At 43.7% G+C, this 21,762-nt stretch overlaps 1 protein-coding gene across 1 annotated transcript in view; it reads left to right on the top strand.

The window, feature by feature from the left end:
* LOC114009121 (AT-rich interactive domain-containing protein 1B) overlaps positions 1-21,762 on the top strand; it is a gene marked incomplete at its 5' end in the record, with an annotated part of 326,383 nt that overhangs the window by 271,290 nt on the left and 33,331 nt on the right. The window contains 1 exon segment of the mRNA XM_027774691.1: positions 19,858-20,101. Coding sequence (XP_027630492.1) covers positions 19,858-20,101 — 244 coding nt within the window.

Below are 21,762 nucleotides of genomic sequence, written 5' to 3'. Positions count from 1 at the left end.
GCAGGAATGAGAGGCTGTAGGTCAGTGAGGAGTTGCTCTGCAGACACACCTTCCTGCGACCACGCCATGCTGCATAGCCCAGCTCCCCAGACCAACGAAGAACCACCCCAAAAGGATCCCGCATCCTCGCCTAGGAGAACAGCATTTGTCCCTTGGAAACTTTAATTGTTCTCTTAAGGGGGCTGATGTAATTTACAGTTGCACAAATTTTAAAACCAAAAATCATCTGGGAAATAGATGCTTTTTTGCAGGTTGCTTTTTTAGATAGAGTGGCAAATACGTCAATTGGCATTTTACTTAGTTTTTCATCTACATGCATTAAGCTTTGTAATAGGATGTTTTACAGTGCTTCAGAAAAAAGACTGGAAGGAATTAGGGCAGAGTTAGAATGTGGCTAGATCTGAATAATGACCCTACTGGTTTTTCTTTTTGAATTTCGTTTTCTAATGTGTTTCTCTTCCTTGTTTTATTTTAGGTGAGGGATTGAGGGGAATGCACATACAGAGCTGGGAGGGGAGGAAGACAAGGAGGAGGAGAAGGTATTTTTGACAGGATCTTGCCAACTCACCCTCCTTACTGCCCCAGCCTCCCAGTTGGGCAGGAAGAATAATAAGCTATGACACTTTGAATTTTTTATTTTTTAAGTTAAGTAGGTAACACCATGAAATACATTTAAGTGTATTTTAGTGTTGAGATAGCAGTAAGTGAAATGAAGTCTATCAGATCTATTCTTCCTTCAAAAAAAAGTGTAATGGAAGTATTTAAAGTTTTGTTCTTCTTAAACTATAAGACCATAAATGAAGAATTGATATTAGCATCTTAGTTTTTAAATGAAACACAATACCTCTTCTGTCCCATTAAGAGGCACTGAGAAGAACTCAAAGATGTCAATTTATCTTAGTACCCATCTTTAAAGACTCATTTATGCAGCCTTTTTGTTTTTCTTTGCTTAGGTTTTTGCCATAGGGTGCATGTGCTCACCAGAGACAAAGAGACAGATACAGAGAAAGGGAAACTGAGAAATTGCCCCCCAACCCCAAGGGATGGCCATGTCGCAATTCCTTCTCCTCCACTCTCCTTTCAGGTTTTTGGGCACACACACACACACACACACACACACACACACACACACACACACGTGCCTGGTATAATTCCAAAGCTGCCAGGTCCAGCCCTTGAACCACCGTTGGCCATGAGTGAGTCCAGCGCCTTGACTGCTATACCATCTGCTGGCCTGAATACAGCCTATTTTTCAATTGCTAAAAATAAATAATCCTTCCTATTGCTGATATACCTCCTTTCTTGTTAATACTGAAAAGCCGTCAATAAAACGAAGCTAACACCTAGGTACCCCTTCGTAGCTGCAGTGATGGTCCGTGGTGTGCTGCACACGCCAGCCCCGTCCAGGGCCTCGACTTCATTTCCTGGCAGGGCATAATGCTGCTGCCCAGAATCGTGTTGAGAAAGTGGAACATCTCTTTGGTCACTGCTTGGGGTGAACCGTCAGCCAGGAGTTAGGGTATTCCAGTTCTGGGGCATGCAGCGCTGTCTGTCCTTCATGTCTTTATTTGCTAGCTTGCTTATTTGCTTACTTTTCAAGTATTTTTCTTTGATAGATGAAGAATCATTGTATTTATGAGTATGTGAATTTTCGAGGAGGAACTCTTACACTTAAATGAACCTGTACGAGGCCCATAGAAAAGCAAGTGCCTGCAGCGCTAATAATGAGAACTGACAAGGCAGTCCTGCTGGGTTTATTTATGACCTTCTGCCTTTGTTAGCTCTTGTGAGAAATTCCTTTCTAGCCGTAACAATATTGTTGGAGCTTGGCACTGTACAGAGAAATCCTACCGAGCCCCGAGGCCCACAAGCTGGCACTCGTTCAGCGCATAACAGATTGCTATGCTTGTTGTAGTTTCACATTTTCCCTTTACTCCTCCTCTATTTAATTCATAAGTAGTTATATACATGTTTTTATAGACGGTATTGCTTTTATTCTGAGCCAAAATCTGTTTTATTCTTAGTACAATGTCTTATACACTTAGCTGTGGTGTAGAAAATTCAGAAGAGGACAGGATTCTCCAAGAGGGAGGAGAGGCAGGTGTGTCCCTCCCAGGGACAGAGCAGGCCATGTCCTGAGACAGTCTACAGAATGAAGCACAGTGACAGCATTCTGAATCCAGCTCATGAGGTTACGTGTCCTACAAGCAAAAAATGAGCTCAGTACAACAAATTTACCGCGGCTTATAATTTTATAATACTCCGGTTATTATTTCAACTCCATTTCAGTACTTTGAGGCTCTTCATCTTGTTTGCATTCATCTATAATGTCCAAATGAAACAGCGACTCTTCATCTTGTTTGCATTCATCTATAATGTTAAAATGAAACAGTGGCTTTTGATTTTTGTTTGTTTGTTTATTTTTTAGTTTTTGCAGTTGGGTGCATGTGCTCGCCAAAGAGAGAGAGAGACAGAGGTTGGACTAGAGAGAAACAGACAGGGATGAGGGAGAGTGAGAAATCACTGCCCGGGAGGAAGGCCATGCAGCATTCTCTTCTGTTCCACATTGTGTCAGGATTAGGGGCACACACACGCACATGCAACCTGGCATGTTTTTCAAACCAATGGGTATGGGACCCTTAACTACACAGTCAACCATGTGGGATCCAGGACCTTAACATCTGTGCCACCTGCTGGCCCCAGTTTTTGAATTTTTAAAAGCACCAGTTCACAAAGAGAGTGGTCTTTAACATTGAGATTTTTCTTTGGCTGTTAAAGAACACTGATAACATTAAACGTGTCCCTCTCTGAAGACCATCGACAGGGGTGTTTCTTATGGAGTTATTCAGAGCATAGGCACTAACGATCCTGAAGCAGAAGCATCAGTTATGTCCTGGTTCCATACAGTCACCAGTGGTGACAAGAGCAGCAGTTTACACTGCATTTTGTTTGAGGTGGTGATGGCCTCTTGACTTCTGCTTCTGAGAACCGTGAAGTCGAAGATGCCATTTCTGTGAGGACCCACCGCCGTGCCGTTCCTTTCCTGCAAATAAAGCTGAGCTATGGGTTGGGGCCTGGAATGTCCAAGGCCGGCCTGTTAAAACCAGCACGTGTTCACCTTTGCTTTTTTTCCTACTTTCCTAAAATCCGATTTTCAATCAAAGTTCTTCTCAGCTATCTTATTCAAAGATGTACAGACAGACTTGTTAGGGGACCACGAAGAAAACTTTATTAAAAATCGTAGCCTAGAAAATGAGCACGCGATGCATAGGAACGTAGACAACTTTTAGTCCATTCCAATGCCATGTCCTTTTGCCTTGTTGTAACATCTTTTCTGAAAATACTAATATGCTTTAGTTCTCCAGCTACTCAGCTGTTTTCCATCCTTCACATGGGCTTAAAAAAAAGTTCATCTGTTTGTTTTAGCGTAGGTGTAAATTAATATATCTTTCATTAAGTGGTGCTATAGTTACGTGTTAAAATCTCCAGGGTCTCCTTTTGTTTTATTTGTTTTACAAAAAGAGCTTCAACATTTACTAAATTGATGATTTCTCAAGTACTAAAAAGAAAGTAAATATTCTCCCAAATCTGATTACCCAAAATAACTACCATTAACATTTAATTGAGCATCAGCCTTTATCTATTAGGTGTTAAAAAAAAAGTATGTGCACACACATATATCTTTATATGTATGTATACATAAATATGTATATTCTTAGAACTTTTTCATTTAATATTAGATCATGTTTATCTTATTTTTTAAAATAATTACTTATTTAATTTTCCTTTCTTCCAGCTTGCTATAGGACACATGCACTTATGAGAGAGAGAGAGAGAGTGAGAAACCAAACTGCGTGGTCCAGGACTCAAACCACTGTTGGCCATGTGGGAGTCCAGCACCTCAACCGCCATGCTACCTGCTGGTCCCAGATTTTGTTTATTTTCTGCTGCTACTTTATTTCCACTCAGTCTTTTCAATTAAAAGATCATGTTTTTTGTTTTGTTTTGTTTTGGAGAGATTTTCACTGTAGGGCGCATGCGCTCGCCAGACAGAGAGAGACGTAGAGACAGAAAGCGAGAAATCACCCCCCAGGGGGGATGGTCACACCGCAATCCCTTCTCCTCCATTCTCCTCTCGGGATCTTGGGCACGCACGCACACGCGCCCAGCGTGAGTTTTAAGCCACCAGGTCCGGGACACGAACCGCGGTAGACTACGTGGGAGTCCAGCGACATAGCCATTACGCTAACTGCTGGTTCCCAAAAGATCATGTTTTTAATATTAATTTTTAATAATTTTAATATTTTATGTAGCTCATTTCTAAATTGAGATTTAGGTGGTTTCTGATTTTTGCTACTATAATATTCAGGTTTTTCGATATCCCCTGTTGTGAATTTTTCTGCATGCCATTGATACCATAGAACAGAAATTTAAACCATGATGGCTAATTTATGTTACAGAGATTCCTTATTTACTCATTTCTCTCAGTCCCTTTGGGAAAGAGAGCCATTTTACAGATGAAAGAGCTGAGGCTTAGGGATGTTTGTCCCTTGCCCAGTGTCTCCGCACTAGGAAGCGATGGAGCACAATGATTTGAACCAGGGCTGGCCAAGCTGGCTGGTCACTTTTTCCAGTCAGTTCCTCCCTGGCATGCAGTGTTTGTACATTTTCACAAAGTGCCAGAAGCCATTTGCTTAATATAATATTGATTGTTAACTCTTTGCCTAACTCATAATGATCTGATAAGTACTAATAGTTAAAGAATGGAAGGATACATTCATGCCACTTCTGTTTACTCATACCATCTTCTAAGTTAGGTATTCCTCCAGAAGTTATTTATAAAATCTTTATCTGGTATGCAACATGCATTTTACATTCTAAGCTGTATTTAAAAAAACAACTGTGTATCTGAATTATGTATATGTACACTTTATACGTGTGTGTGTGTGTGTGTGTGTGTTTGTGTGTAGCAACTGTTTGTCCAGTACTTATTATATCTCTAATATTTAGTATTTGTAATTTTTTTTTAAAAGAGATTTTTGCCATGGGGTACATGTCTTCGCCAGAGAGACGGAGAAACACAGAGAGGCAGAAAGCAAAAGAATCACCCCCGGGAGGATGGCCACACTGCAATCCCTTCTCCTCTATTATCCCCTCCAAATTTAGGGCACGCATACACACGCACCAGACGTGAGTTTTAAGCTGCTGGATCTGGGACTCAAACCGTGGTCAATTATGTGGGAGTCCAGCAACATAACTATTAGGCCATCAGCTGGTCCTTCATGATTATATTTAATCCTCGCCCTGGGTCAGTATTATTTTTCCCAGTTTGTAGATGGTGAGACTGAGGCCTACCCTCAGGTGATAAAGGCCATTTTAGATTGCTCGTAGGAGTTCTCCACCGTGTTGTTGTTAAAAGGCCTGAACTGCAGCCAGTATTTAATGGTCGCTTGTTCTGGTGTCAGGCATCTTACCTGTGCTGTGTGATCTGCAGCAACTCCTTAACTCTCCAGCAACACTGCGAGGCCATTCTTAACCTCCCCGCACTGAATCAACCAATGGATACTTATTAGGCCATCAGCTGGTCCTTCATGATTATATTTAATCCTCGCCCTGGGTCAGTATTATTTTTCCCAGTTTGTAGATGGTGAGACTGAGGCCTACCCTCAGGTGATAAAGGCCATTTTAGATTGCTCGTAGGAGTTCTCCACCGTGTTGTTGTTAAAAGGCCTGAACTGCAGCCAGTATTTAATGGGCGCTTGTTCTGGTGTCAGGCATCTTACCTGTGCTGTGTGATCTGCAGCAACTCCTTACCCCTCCAGCAACACTGCGAGGCCATTCTTAACCTCCCCGCACTGAATCAACCAATGGATACTTGGGGACCCAGGCCTCTGAGTGGCGGGGCAGGGAGCTGGGGCTGGGGGCGCCTGTCTAGATCCAGGGATCAGGTTCTTTTGTAACCACCCCCATGGCACTACATAAAGAATTCTGCTGGAAATGACATAGATGTGAAGGGAAAACTAACTTTGAGAAGCAGGTTTCCCTAGAGAAGGAGGGATTTGAAAGAGACTTCAGGTCACCTTCCAGGGATCTGCAGACTGGTGACCGGAGTTCAAGTCCAGTTGTACTATAATATGCCTGATTTTCTGGGGTAAAGAGAGGTTAAAAAGTGTGATTGACGTCCCCTGGTCTCTTCCGTGTTCAAAGATAGTAGAGGGCAAATGAAGTGTGAATCTACCCTTGTGCCTTTAGGAACCCCATGTCTCTGTTTTTCTGTCTTTGCCACTCCTTATGGTGAAGTGAAGCAGTGGTCAAAGGAAACTCCATCCTCCAGGGCTGGGGACCTGCCCTGAGTGACAGGGCCCGCGTTTTAAGCCGAGCGCCATCAGGGTGCTGAGCGGTGCCCCAGCCACTCTGCTGAGAGCTCGCCATTGGCCTGAGACGCTCTGGACTTCAGTCCTGATTCAGGCCCCTGCTGATATTATTATTTTTTCATTATCATCATTGTTATTATTATTGGAAGTTTCCATCTGAAAGGCCAACTCCGTTAATGACCACCTCCTTTGGAGAAGTAGTTTTTGAAATAACATGTTATAAAATGGCTCTATGCTCTTAGGGAAAATTATGATGTAAAATTACACTTGAGTGCTAGCACTTGAGGTGTTAAGTGACCAGCTGCCCCGTACAGAACCAAAAACAACTCATTTGGGAAACTTCTTATCTAAGGGAGTCTATGAATCATAACAGAAAATAAGAAAAATGAATGTTTTTGAGCTTGACTTCTGGAGTACTCATTGCATGTGTTGAATTTCATTTTAAAATATAAAAATAGTCTTCATAAAACTCTTCCATCTGTAATCTAGCAAAGCTCACGTGAACATTTCTAAATCTCGTTTTCCTATAGAACTCTTAGTAGTCTTAAAAAGTATTTCTGTGAAAACAAAAGTTTCTAGCTTTTTGTTACATTGAAGCTATCAGACTATCATTTTCTGCTTTTACTGCAATTAACGTTAACCTTCAGATCTCCAAATGTTGAGGACGAGTCATTTTTATTTAGGGTTTGTGGGGGGTTTTTTGCATTATTACAGGGGGAGTTAGGCATTTAAAAAATTAGGATTTGAATTGATACGGTTTTAGTTTTTTTTTTTGTTACTGTATTTTCCAGTCTCCTTTAGAACAAGAGTTATTTGAATCCTGTGTCACTGAGTTTTGTATCCTAAGATGTCATCTCACATTTCAAACTGATTTACTTTACAGTTACTGTATTATTTGTGGTAATGGCCCATTGGCAAAATAAGCATTGCATCTCCATGCCGCAGTCTGATGAGGATGGTCTTGTCCACAGCTCTTCCTACCACCGTGCATCGCACTCTTCATGGGAATTCTCAAGTCCTGAGCCGTCCTGGGCGTGTCGCCCTTACCCCGCAGTTAGCCGCTTTCCAGCCACTTTCCAGGAGTTTGCCCGTTTCCCAGCCCTTGGTGGCAATGCTGTGGGCAGTCTGCTCAGGAGCAGTGGGGGCCTTCCTTGTCCTGCTCATTCAGGAGCATGTGAGTGACTGATCCAGCGAGGTCACCTTGGGAATGAAGAAAACTGCTCTTTCTGGCAGAATTTCTCTTTTCTGGCCACCACTAGCTCTTGCTCAGCTTGGTTCAGAAAGGGCCTGTAGACGCTTCCCAGTATGCAGCAGGACTAGATGGGCAGGGCCGGGAAGGACACGTCTCCCTCCCTCTTCTACATCTTTGGCCACTCCCTGTGGACATCACTGCCTTCCTGGGGGATCCCCCATTATACACAGCTTGTCCAGCAGCCTCCGCCTTAGGGTAACCATAGTGATTACTCACACTCCCTGCGCCCTTACTACACTGATCTCACGTATTCCTCGGGACAGCACTTTGGGACATTTCATAGGTGAGGAAGGTGAAGTTCCGCTGATCAGGGTTATGGGGGTCAAGTGTAAGCGGTCTTAACTGCAGAGTGTGCCTGCAGCAAGGTCCGTGGTTCGCGGAGCCCTGGTGTGGAGTCCTGTCGGAGGGCAGCATGAGCTGCATGTAGAGGAAGGAGCCCTGCCACTCCCTGTGGTGCTGGAGATGGCGGGGAAGACCCGGCCAAGGGGTCAATGACGACCTTGCAGGGACCTGGGACTTCGTCCCTTGAGCAGTGCAAAGGGCATCTCAGCTCAGACCAGAGGGGTCAGGTAGCCGATGTCACGGTGACATGTCAGCTATGGTGGAGACAGTGAGGACTGTGAGATGTTCTACTTCCTGTACGTGCTCTTCCTATTTCCCCCTTCCAGACCCAACAGCTTGAAAATCATACTGGATATGTGCACATGCATGCCAAAAATCCCTAGAGGAGAACAGAGAAGGGATTGTGGCATGGCTGACCCTCCTGGGCAGTGATTTCTCGCTTTCCCTCTCTATGTCTCTCTCTTCCTCCAGTGAGCCAATGTGCCCTATGGCAAAAATCTTTTAAAAAAAAAAATCCCACCACCACCAAGAACCCACTAGGGTGTGACACTTTTGTGGTGTTCACAGAACCCCATAACCCCAGTTTCAGGATGAGAAAACACCAAACACTTCAAATCAAAAGACATTCCGAGTGCTCTTCAAGCATGCCCAGGTCAAGATAAACAAGGCGCGGCTGAGAAACTGTTTCAGTGTAAGACCAGGTGAGACCAAGGAGACACAGCAATCAGTGCAGCCAGGTATCCTGAGTTGGTTCCTGGAACAGAAAAAGTGCTATTAGTGGAAAAGCTGGTAGAGTTGGAAGTCTGTAACTTAGTTACCTCAAGGGATTTTCAGAAAGTTCGTGGCACTTACACATGATGAACAAACTATTCATGAATTTTTCATTTGCACCAAAATAAACTCGTGTTTTTGTTCCCTCTTCCATGGACTCTGCCAAGTCCCCTCATGGTGCGCCATGTCCATCTCATAGTGTGACAGAGGAGCCGGGGCTGAGCAAAATGTGCGACGTCAGGGAAACTGGGCGGAGGTTCCATGGGAGCTCGAGAACCGGCCTTGCCACTTGCATCTACTCTGAAGTCATTAAAAATGAAAAACTTGGGGGCCAGCAGATGACATGGTGGTTAAGGCACTGGATCCACATAACCAGCTCCGCAGTTCGAGTCCAGGACCCAGCAGCTTGTGAATCACTGGGTACATGTGCGTGCATGGCCAAACTCCTAAGAGAAAAAATGTAGTAGAGGGATTGAGGCGTGGCCATGCCTGCTGGGGGATGATTTCTTACTTTCCTCCTCATTCTCTTTATCTCTCTCTCTGTCTCCTTCTAGCAAACATACATAGCCTTTGGCAAAAACTAAAGTAAAAATAATTAAAGTTTTAAACAGATTCAGTGAAGTAGAAATATGTTCACATGGTTTATGTGAATGGGAAAAATATTTAAATAGCCAATATTTAATGTTGTTCCATAGATAAGCTTCCCTTTGGGACCAGTAGTTGGCATAATGGCTATGTCTCTGGACTCCCATGTAGTTGACTGTGGTTCGAGTCCTAGACCCAGTGGCTTAAACTCACGCTGGGTGTGTGTGCATGCATGCCCAAGATCCCGAGAGAAGAATGGAGGAGAAGGGATTGCAAAAGTCTCCTCAGAGTTCATGCCTTTTGTTTTTAAGTTTTATTTTCAGATTTTCTATGTGTTGAGCATTGTACTTTTACGTTGAGCAGTGAAGTTGCTTTTATTGTGAGAGATGCAGAAGGTGGGATTCATGGCCTTTCTGTCTGGATATTTATCGTAGTATGCTTTCAGTGATTAAACCCAGAACTGGTGGACAGAGTCTAAATCTTACATATTCACAGATCTTGTTAGTTTGTCAATTTGCTTTCAAAGCATATGGGTCATTAATATTCGTAGGTTTGTACCTGGCCCTGGTACTTGAAAAGCACTATCCCCTAAGCCCTTATCCTCCCTCGCAGTGTCGTTAGGTGATTTCCACCCTGCACACCAAATGCCTCAGGAGTCCTCACTGATGATTTTGGTGTAGAAGATATAATTAGGAGAGTATAATCTAGTAAAGCCATATGTTCATAATCAGCTCATAGGTGCTGTTGTGCTATTTTAAGTTAGGGTATCCATCTTTCAGTTCCTTTTATCAATTGGTTCTTACACTAAGCTGAAATGGGTAGGATGATTGTGTGGACTCATGAAACAATCACAGACTTGAAAGCATACTGCTGTGTAACCTAGACTAGAGTTTTGGATTTAGTTAGGTATGCTAAAAATATACAGGTTTTTGAACATATTACAAATATATCCTCTTTTTTTTAGATAGAGTTTTGCTATAGGATGTGTGTGTTAGCCAAAGAGACAGAAAGCAAGAAATCACACACCGGGGGGATGGCCATGCTGCAATCCCTTCTCCATTCCATTGGGATCTTGGGCATGTGTGCACATGTTCCCAGCATGATTTTCAGGCCTCTGGGTATGGAACTCGAACCACAGCCAGCCATGTGGAAGTCCACCAACACGACCATTACACCGTTTGCTGTTTCCATTACAAATGTATTCTTTTTTTTAATTATTTATTTAATTTTATTTATCATTATTACTACTGTTTTTTAATTTGACCAGAGAGAGGCAGAGAGAGTGGGAGGGTGAGAAAGCAAGCTGCCAGGTCCAGGACTCAAGCCGTGGTTACCCATATGGGAGTCCAGCACCTTAAACACCATGCCATCTTCTAACCCCACCAATGTCTGCTTAAATCTGAAATCTTAATTATGTATAAAGTGTCCCTTTGGTGTTTTCAGGACTGATTTACACCTTGTCTTAAGGTCAGGAAGAGTGAAATCAGATAAAAAATATCTTACCTGGTAGGAGCCACGGACTGCCGCTAACAAGATGCTCTTTCACCCCTCACACCCAGGAGGGACTTGGACGGTGGTAGTGGCTGTTGCTTAAACTATCCTTATCATTGGGAACCAGCAGTTAGCGTAATGGCTGTGTCGCTGGACTCCCACTTAGTCAACCGCGGTTCGTGTCCCAGACGTGGTGGCTTAAAACTCACGCCAGGCGCATGTGCATCCGTGCCCAAGATCCCGAGAAGAAAATGGAGGAGAAGGGATTGCGGCATGACCATCCCTTCTGGGGGGTGATTTTTCGCTTTCTGTCTCTATGTCTCTGTATGTCTGGCTAGCGCATGCGCCCTATAGCAACAACCTCTCAAAAAAAAAAAAAAAAAACTATCCTTATCATTGTGGTCATTACTACTAGCATTTAGGAGGCTGGTTCTGGAAGTCTAACCAAGAAGGGTCATGTTACTTCCAGACTATGGTGAATCCCAGATTCCAAAACAAACATTTTTTTCTTACCAAATTATACTTAAGTTCAAGACTATCCACAAGTATGTTAAAAGATCTGTCTTCTAGTGTACATAACTACTTAAGACTATGATTACTATCTGGGTAGAAAAGACTCTTTCAGGCAGAATTCAAAACTAAGAATATGGGGCCAGCAGGTGGCATGGAGGCTAAGGTGGCTCGATCCCATATGATCAAATGGCAATTCTGTCCTGACCTTGGGGCTTGGAAAACACACCAGACACATGAGTATGCATGCCCAAAATCCTCTCAGGAGAAGGGATTGTGGTGTGGCTATCCCTGCCCCCCCAAGGGGTGATTTCTTATTTTCCCTCTCTCACTGTCTCTCTGTGTCTCTCTTTCTCTGTCTCCCTCCACTGGACGTTCATGCCCTATAACAAAAAAGTAAAAATCAGCTGATGTATATTTTATACTTATATTGCTTACCATTTCTAAAGCTAGGATGGTGGCACATTTCAGATCAGGAGTTTTCACTCAAGGACTTTTGAGGACAGCTTTTATTTTAAGTGCTGATTTTTTAAAAAGTAGATGTATTATCATAATACTATTTATAATAGTATGCTGAATTCTGAATTCTACTTTGTAACATGGTAGGTTAGCTGATTATATTGTAAATGTCGTCTTAAAATGGGTTAGCTATAAGGCGATCTTGGCTCGAGAAGTAGTGCCAGTGAGCCAGCTAACAGTCATTCCCTGAAAGGTGGCCATTGACTGCCTCTCTGAAAATGAATTTTTGACTCATTAAATTTTTTTTTTGTTATCCCTGGCTTTGAATATAATTTTGTTATTTGTGGAGTTTGTGATTATTTTAAAATTGGCATCAGACTCTTTTTCTCAGTTGACCTCAGGCATCATGAGGCTGCACGTTTGTGTAGATTATCTTATATAATGAAGAGATACATATTGATTTGGACATGTTTGAGTAAAAAGTTAAGACCCATCAGTAACTTGGAAAAGAGCTTGCCTTTTTAAAGCCTAAAGTGTTGTTCTTGGGAGGAGTTTCTTCATGGATCCTGTCTTTCTGGTGCCTTTGCAAGTGTTTCACTTCGGCTGGAAGTCAGTCAGCTTTTAACTCATCTGCCTGCCAGAGAAATGAGAGCAGCAGGGACTTAGGTAGGTGTCTTCACGTACTGGGTTACATAGGGGTGTTTCTGAGAAGCCTGCAAACGCCAAGGAAATTCCTGTTATGTATGTGTGTCAGTCAAATTATTGGCACAATTCTAATATCAATTTCAGGGTGTGTTTGTGTCACATAAACAAAACACTAGTTCCAAAATAAGGCTGGAAGTTATGGAGTGATTTTGCAGTGTGCTTCTAAAGAACTAAGAGTCTAATGAGGCTGGGTACTTGACCTCTGGGATGGTAATTGGAAGCAGAGAGCTGAGAATTCGCTGGTAAAATTTAATAGCTAGGTCAGTAGTCTTCAGTAGAGCACTTGTGGTAAATATTTACAAATATGTGCACTTGCTGAATTAGTGGACGTATCTGCAGCTGTATTTTATCACAGAGCTCATAAATTCAGTGACATTTAGCAGTGGGTAATCACACTCACCCCCCTCGCAGCGCCACACCTGGCACAAGGAGTCACTGTCCCTATGAAGGTCAGGATCTAGTCGAAGAGGGAAGAAGGAAAAAAAAAATACATGCTCGTATCGCAAACTTAATATTCTAAAAAGGAAAAGAGGCACTATTACTTCTTTTGAAGATGACTAAGAGGCTCTTTTTTCTTTCTTTTTTTTTTTAAAGACCATTGAACCAGCATTTTAACCTAAGCTTTAAACCCTTGGGAAGTCACAGTGAGAAATCATTACCTGTATCCTATTAAAATCCTTAAACAAGAGACCTGGACTAGTCTCATTGATTGAAATATCTTCTCCACTTCCAATTCAGTGCTTGCGCTCCCTGCTCTCCCCTGCACCGCTGAGTAAGACCTGCCGCCCATGCTGTGCTCCGCGGCCTTGTCACTGGCTGTTGGAGAACCACAGCTTAGGGTATTTTGAGGTTCATTTGCTTTTTTAAAAACCCACTTACTTAATTAAGCAGGGAGTAAAGTTTTCTAACTTATTCCCAGCTCTTCAAGACAGTGAGCAGTCACCAGTGTTGACTGGCTCCGTCCTTTGGTAAGCTAACGTGCAAAATCGTATACTGTCAGAACCACAGATGTCTTTTCGATGTAGTGAGTCATAGCGCATTAATATGAACTATTTTCAGGAGGATCATACACAATAGAGACATGAGAGAATATTTTTATTTAACGTTATCTAATTTATCTATGTGTCAGTCTTTATAAATTCTTCCTGTGCACCTTCTTCTTGGCAGGTTCATATATGTATACGTGTGTCTGGGACAGCAGATGCCATAATAGTTATGTTACTGGACTTCAAGTCCCAGACCTGATAGATTAAAACTCAGCTGGGCACATGTGCATGCATGCCCAAAATCCCAAGAAGAGAATGGAAGAGAAAGGACTGCAGCATGGTCATCCCACCCCAAGGGGTGATTTCTCAATTTCTGTCTCTCTGTCTCTTTGGCCTATAGCAAAAATTTCTCTCTCAAAAAAAAAAAAAAAATCATGGGAACCAATAGTTAGCGTAATGGCTATGTCGCTGGACTCCCACGTAGTCGACCGCGGTTCGTGTCCCGGACCCGTTGGCTTAAAAAACTCACGCCGGGCGCGTGTGCGTGCGTTCCCAAGATCCCGAGAGGAGAATGGAGGAGAAGGGATTGCGGCATGACCATCCCCCCTGGGGGGTGATTTCTCGCTTTCTGTCTCTCTGTCTCTCTCTGTCTGGCGAGCGCACACGCCCTACAGTGAAAATCTCTCAAAAAAAATCATATATGCATTTATATATATATATATATATGTATATATGATTTTTACACACACATATATACATACATATATATACACACACGTTTGTGTTTATGTTTGTGTATACATGTATACACACACACACACACATGTTCTCTCCCTCCCCACCTGTTGCAAGACTCTCCCAATGTAGAATCAGGAGCATATTTGTGCTGTGTGTTAATTTATAACTGTTTCTCTTGTCAAAGTCTGATAAAATTGTTGTTGCTGCCTGGTGCATTTCATTCTATGCACAGTAAAATCTCTTGTACTTGTCACTTTAGAATGAAAATTTTACGTGGGCAGAGGAGGGGTGGAAGGTTGGTGGTTACAGAGGGAAAGTCTTTGCAGGAAGCTTTCATTTAAATTAAGTTTTAAAGTAAGACAAGCTTTGTGGGCTGTTTGTTTTATAAGGCAGTGATTTTTTAAAAATAATCGTTGTGGAGTTACATGATAGGAGTTACATTATTTTTGGTGCAAGAGAAGGCACTTAGTATTCTGAGTGATGTCAGACGTTGAAAGTCCAACACAGTAGCAAGACTTCATCAAATCCAATTTTGATGGCAAAATAGTAATTTGACTATGCATGAGAACCCATAAAGTCATTGTCTTACCAATCACTCCATCAAAAAAGGAGGAAGGACTTAAGGAATGTCATGGGGCAGGGGGACTCCAGCCCCTTGAAAGAGTCCTCCCTGCAATTACCTTAGCTGCCAGCTTTGCGGCAAGATAAATGGGAGCACTGTAGCTTGAAGGTGCCTTGGGTAGAATGAGATGCAGTGAGGTCTCTCTGTTCTTTACAGGCATCACAGATCTGATAGTACTTAGAAAAGAAGAATAGAGTTGGTGCCCTGCCGACTAAATTGTCCTCCGGAGGAGTATTAGTTACAGAGCTTCTTTGTTAACTAGGCTGAATGCGAAACCACTGTTGAACTTCTTTTATTAGCATGCTTTAAGGCAGCTCTACATATGGATAGCCTAAGTGTCTGCAGGGCGGGAATATTTCTATATAATTTACATATAAAAGTTACATGTGTGTATAACAGTAATATAAAAATGATATCTTTTTATTACCCTTCTGTTACGCCGAGATCTAGTCAGCACTGAAATTCTGATGACACGTGAATGCGAAGAAAGGCGCCATCCTTATATTTTTCTCTTGGTAGTTCCTTGATCAGCTTGTTGAATAACAGAAATGTTTCTGATGCTTTTGCAGCTTGCTGGAAGCTCTCTAAACACCTATCCGTGTCACTCTTTCAGCCATAGTGTGGAATTTTAAGGGAGGACAGGGAAGGAGTTTGTAGGCTGTGCAGAGAATTACAAAAATTTCAAAGCAACATTTGGTTTTTATGGAGCAAAATTTGCATAAAATTATTTAACTACACTCAACCATTTTTTAAAAATTGAATCTACTTTTCTTCCTATGTTTAACTCCTAGGTAGTATAATAGAAAATGGTTTTATCACTAGTCTCTAACATTTTTTTTTTTTCTGTAAAGGAGCCTAGGAAGCCTATTTCCTTCCAGCTGATTCTTGCCTAATCAGCCTTGTGTTTTAGAAATGCCATTTGTCAGGTGTCGCGTAAGTGTCTCCTCATGGAGGCCACCACCCTCCTCAGAGGAGGCTGCCTGGTATGTTGTGACCTTAAAGGGTACAGTTGCATGGGGGGCACAGCTGGTATTTCTGAGGTAGCTCTAGCAGTGGAGTCGGACCCTGGTCTCGTTAGAGCTTGTTCCCGCCGAGATACATGGGAAGTGTCCGGGCAGTGCTGCTGCGGCCTGTCTTCATTCATAGGTTCCCCTGAGGAAAGGGCAAAGACATAGCATCGAGGCTCCAGTAGTGGGTCTATAAATCAGGTCAGCCAGCTTCTTCCGTAAGGCCTGGACAGTAAGTACATTCAGCTCTGCGGGCCCGTGGCCTTTATCACACCACCCCCTGCAGAGCCGGGCAGACACAGCGTAGATGGCACTTACAGGAGCGGGTGCACCGCCTTCAAACATCCTAATTTGACTTTCACATATTTTACATGCGTCACAAAATATTGGTTTGAGTCTTTTTTTCCTAAAGTTATTTAGGCGTGCATAACTTGTGGGCGGAGCAAAAGTCAGGGTCTAATTTTGGCCCATAGGCCAGCTGGCAATGCCTGTTTCAAAGAGCCACTGCAGGTGTGTCCCTTCGCATTTTTGTGAATTGAGTATATCAGGTTCAGGAAGTGCCTTTGAGGCAAACCCTGAAAGAAAGATCCAGGATGCCAGCCACTCTTCCTCATCCTGGGCCCGCCCCAGCTCTGAGGCTGTGCACAGTGAGAAGCTAGCCAGCATCTCCGGGCGTGGAGGTATGGCATGGAAACTGCTCCTGACTCTCGGCGCATCAGCAGTAAGTGCGCCTGCTCTTGTCTTAGGCTGAGTCCGTCTTGAAGAACTCTGGCAGCTGCCCTGGTTTCACAAAAGGTTGACTCAGGACTATCTAAATGGAATTCTTTGTTGGACCCCGTGATCAAGATAAACACAGAGGTTTACAGGATGGGCGTGTGCAAAATCATGCATCTCGTATTTGTGTATTTATGTATTTTATCTCTGAATTCTGGAAAGGATTCCACTTACCCCGTTTTATTTTGGAGAAATGATAACCATTTCTTCTAAGAGTGATATTTTCAGTCCTGTTCCTGTTCTGTTGTTCATTAGCATAACTATTTGACATTGAAGAGTACTCTGTATTTTACTTAGAAATATTATTGTTCTTCTTAGCACTAGACATTTTTTTTTTTTTTTGGAGAGATTTTCGCTATAGGGTGCGTGCGCTCGCCAGACAGACAGAGAGAGACATAGAGACAGAAAGCGAGAAATCACCACCCAGGGGGGATGGTCACGCCGCAATCCCTTCTCCTCCATTCTCCTCTCAGGATCTTGGGCATGCACGCACACGCGCCCGGCGTGAGTTTTAAGCCACCGGGTCCGGGACACAAACTGCAGTTGACTACGTGGGAGTCCAGCGACATAGCCATTACGCTAACTGCTGGTTCCCAACACTAGACATTTTTGTTCTTCTGTAACATTCAGCTTTTTATAAAGTTCTCATCAGCAATACTTTAGAACTATTTTTTAATTATTGATCATTTTGCTATTAAATAAAAGAGAAGTTAATTATAGGCTCTAATAGACGATCAGCAGCGAAACTGTCCAGAGGATGAGGACTCGATCCTGAGCTTGCTTCCGGCCACTCTGGTACTCTAAAGAGCTGCGCCAGGCCCGTGTTACCTGCCGATGTGATGTTTTTCTGGTCTAGATTAACCCTTAGAATCTTAAGCATCTCCCTTCACCAGTTTTCAAAGCCCTAGTTTCAGAAGTCCCAGTAGTGAGCAGTGAGGTAAAATTAAACCTTGACAAAAGTGGATGAATGAAGGCTGTTAGGGCCGCACACGCCTGCACACAGAAGGTAACCAGGTATCTCTGACACCGTTCTGCAGTGCAGAGCCAGACTGCCCAGGGCTCAGACCTTTTATACTGCAGCTTGGCCTTCAGACGCCGCAGTGTCTAGGTCCCACCCTCGACTGGATGTGGAGACGTGGTGATCTGGAAGCTCAGCTGCCACCATGGCCCTACTGAGTACATGACCCTCCTTTCCAGGTCGGGCGACAGAGTAAAGACAGCAGGGTAGTCCGTGTGCTCCTCACAGTCTGGTGATGCTGCAGGGGTGACCTCCTCTTCCCTCGCCCCTCATCTCCCCGTGCCATCTTGAGCACCTGCATTCCGTCCTCGGTAGTGTAACCTTCAACAAGTAACTTTGACTCCTTGAGCTTCAGTTTTGTGTACCTATTAAATGGAGATTTTAATAACCACCTCAGAGAGTGTTACTATCAGATTAGATGACGTTAACAACATGAAGTGGTTGTAAAAAGTATGGTGCAGTATAACACGCTATAGGGTGCGTGCGCTCGCCAGACAGACAGAGAGAGACATAGAGACAGAAAGCGAGAAATCACCACCCAGGGGGGATGGTCACGCCGCAATCCCTTCTCCTCCATTCTCCTCTCAGGATCTTGGGCATGCACGCACACGCGCCCGGCGTGAGTTTTAAGCCACCGGGTCCGGGACACAAACTGCAGTTGACTACGTGGGAGTCCAGCGACATAGCCATTACGCTAACTGCTGGTTCCCAACACTAGACATTTTTGTTCTTCTGTAACATTCAGCTTTTTATAAAGTTCTCATCAGCAATACTTTAGAACTATTTTTTAATTATTGATCATTTTGCTATTAAATAAAAGAGAAGTTAATTATAGGCTCTAATAGACGATCAGCAGCGAAACTGTCCAGAGGATGAGGACTCGATCCTGAGCTTGCTTCCGGCCACTCTGGTACTCTAAAGAGCTGCGCCAGGCCCGTGTTACCTGCCGATGTGATGTTTTTCTGGTCTAGATTAACCCTTAGAATCTTAAGCATCTCCCTTCACCAGTTTTCAAAGCCCTAGTTTCAGAAGTCCCAGTAGTGAGCAGTGAGGTAAAATTAAACCTTGACAAAAGTGGATGAATGAAGGCTGTTAGGGCCGCACACGCCTGCACACAGAAGGTAACCAGGTATCTCTGACACCGTTCTGCAGTGCAGAGCCAGACTGCCCAGGGCTCAGACCTTTTATACTGCAGCTTGGCCTTCAGACGCCGCAGTGTCTAGGTCCCACCCTCGACTGGATGTGGAGACGTGGTGATCTGGAAGCTCAGCTGCCACCATGGCCCTACTGAGTACATGACCCTCCTTTCCAGGTCGGGCGACAGAGTAAAGACAGCAGGGTAGTCCGTGTGCTCCTCACAGTCTGGTGATGCTGCAGGGGTGACCTCCTCTTCCCTCGCCCCTCATCTCCCCGTGCCATCTTGAGCACCTGCATTCCGTCCTCGGTAGTGTAACCTTCAACAAGTAACTTTGACTCCTTGAGCTTCAGTTTTGTGTACCTATTAAATGGAGATTTTAATAACCACCTCAGAGAGTGTTACTATCAGATTAGATGACGTTAACAACATGAAGTGGTTGTAAAAAGTATGGTGCAGTATAACACGAGGATTCATTTCTGCTAACATAACTTCAAAGGAATTTATTTTCACAATATCATACAAAAATAGACATCACTATCTTATTATCATAGCACTTTGCAATTACTTACAATTTAAAATTTTTTCACCACAACGTTCAGCTAAAATTTCAACTGCTATTGCATTCAGATATCCTAGTTTGAAATTCAAACGCTCCTCCAATGTTGAATTCTAAGAGAAGGACCTAAAACCTGCAGTTGTGTAGTTTACTGAAGTAATCATTTAGGAACTTGGCGTTCCGTGCCTAGGTAAGTCCCCAGGCAGAGTGCCATCTGCTGAGTGTGGCACCGGGAACAGGCCTCGGGGACTGGTGTTCCCAGCTGGGGGAAAATCCGATCAAGAATGGTTTTATGAAAGAGAAGCACAGCTTACTTGTATTTTAGGAGATAACCATGATCTTAGGGGTTCAGCTGATGAGCTAGCTCAGGACGGTTTTCTAATAAAGTGGCCGTGCACTGAGTTTGGGGTGTCCCCAGAAAAACTTCCTCTCTGATGGGGTTATGGTCACTGATTTTCAGACAGTCTGTGAACAGGTACTAGAGCGTGTGTGTGTAGAGTGTAAACACCGGCTTGTCTCTCTCTCCCAGGACCTGTCTGGCTCCATCGACGACCTCCCCACGGGCACGGAAGCAACCCTGAGCTCAGCAGTCAGTGCATCTGGGTCCACGAGCAGCCAGGGTGATCAGAGCAACCCCGCTCAGTCACCCTTCTCTCCACACGCGTCCCCCCATCTCTCCAGCATCCCTGGGGGCCCGTCGCCTTCTCCTGTGGGCTCTCCTGTCGGAAGCAACCAGTCACGGTCTGGCCCTATTTCTCCTGCGAGTATTCCAGGTATTCACACTCTCAATAACCGTCACTTCACTTCGTAGCCTCATCCTCAGTGGCAGCTTACACGCATTGGTGTGTTTTCCTAGCTCAGAACCGAGTGTAGGGCCGTGTGTGAGTGTGTCCTGTGGGTTCTCACCAGGAGGAGAGTCCTGGTTCCTAGAGGTGTTCCACAAGCGAATGTAACCGCCCATCAGCTGCTGTAATGTTTTCAGTTTGTCCATTTACCTAACTTACCTCGGAAGCACAAATGGTTTCCTTAGCATATGGGAAAGGGGCGGTGGGGGTCTTCCTAAAGTTCATGGAAAATATGTATTTAAAAACAAACTATGCATGGATTTCACATTTTTTACACCAAAATGAACTCATACCTTAAATTCGTTTTCCATTAACTTTTGAAGTCCCCTTATATGTTTCATAATGGTCTTATTAAATTTGAGATCCCATGTTGATCAGTGCCACTGAAGCGAGATTATTGACTAGAATCGGCCTTATCATGTATGGCTCTATTTCATGTATGCCGCAGCAATTACTCTCTAAAATGTCTTAGAGCTTGTACCTATCAAGGTTTAATTCCATCTCACTGTGACCAAGGCCAGGCACAGGTACGGCCTGAGGCCTGAGGTCTGAGGCAGACGCAGACCACCTTGCATAGAAAGCTGCATGTCGCAGTTAGCACTGTCCGAGTCCTCTCCTCCGTCTCTATCTTCCGCTTCCTTTAACATGTAGCTGGGGTTATTCACTGCTTTGATTGGCAATTGCTTCAACCTCATCCAAATCTCTCATTCGACTCGATCCGTTCAAACCCACCTAGCACCACTGTAGCTGTCCTTTGTCAAGAAACCAGCTGTCACTTTTCTGTGTGACTTTTGCTAGTGAAATATAGATGGCTGCTGGCAAGTACTGTCTGGGGACCTAGGTAATACTGGGTTGTCGGAGAAGCTGTGATGCCTTTCTCCGTAGAAAAACACAGAAACATATGCATGACCTTTCCAACAACCTCAAAGATGCTCAATTGCTGATACATTTTCTGACCACTGATTTCATCCTCTCAAAACCATGGATGATAATTTTATGCCTTTTTACCATTTAACCGCTTTTATGTTTAAAAAAGTGTTTATTATAGAATATTTTTATATACCTACATATATGTATAAAACAATATACGTAGCATGCTCACCCTGAAACCTGACTATCTAGCGAATATTTATGCTCCCCTCCTCCGGTGTACGAATCGGAGTGTCGCTGGTGATCCTGTGTCTACCTGCACGTTTCTTTCTTGGCCCAAGCTCTCCTCCACCTCAGGAACTCTCAAAATAATTTTTTATCATTGGTTTTGTTTGGGGGAAATTTTATAAACATACATAAAGTGTCTGTCGTTAGCTTTGCTTAGCTTTATAGAAATATATTAAAGGTAACTATATAATTTGTTATCCAGGCTGAAGTACTGTTGAGGGTGTGACAGGTGCTACTAGTAATTATAGTCAGGTGGCTGTGTGGCGCAGCTAGAAATGTGCTGTTCAAGAGAAGCTGGATCCCACCTGGCACCTGTAGTTCAAATCCCCACCCTGCGCATGTCCAGGACCTGCCAGGCTGGGACACTGGAGGAAGGGGATTGCAATATAACCAGGCTTGCTGGAGGATGTCCATCTCTCTTCTTGCTCTCG

Source organism: Tupaia chinensis, unplaced genomic scaffold, assembly GCF_000334495.1.
Source record: "Tupaia chinensis unplaced genomic scaffold, TupChi_1.0 Scaffold000468_1, whole genome shotgun sequence".
Taxonomy (NCBI): domain Eukaryota; kingdom Metazoa; phylum Chordata; class Mammalia; order Scandentia; family Tupaiidae; genus Tupaia; species Tupaia belangeri.
Note: the sequence above shows the minus strand (reverse complement) of the source record. Positions and strands in the feature narration are given on the sequence as shown.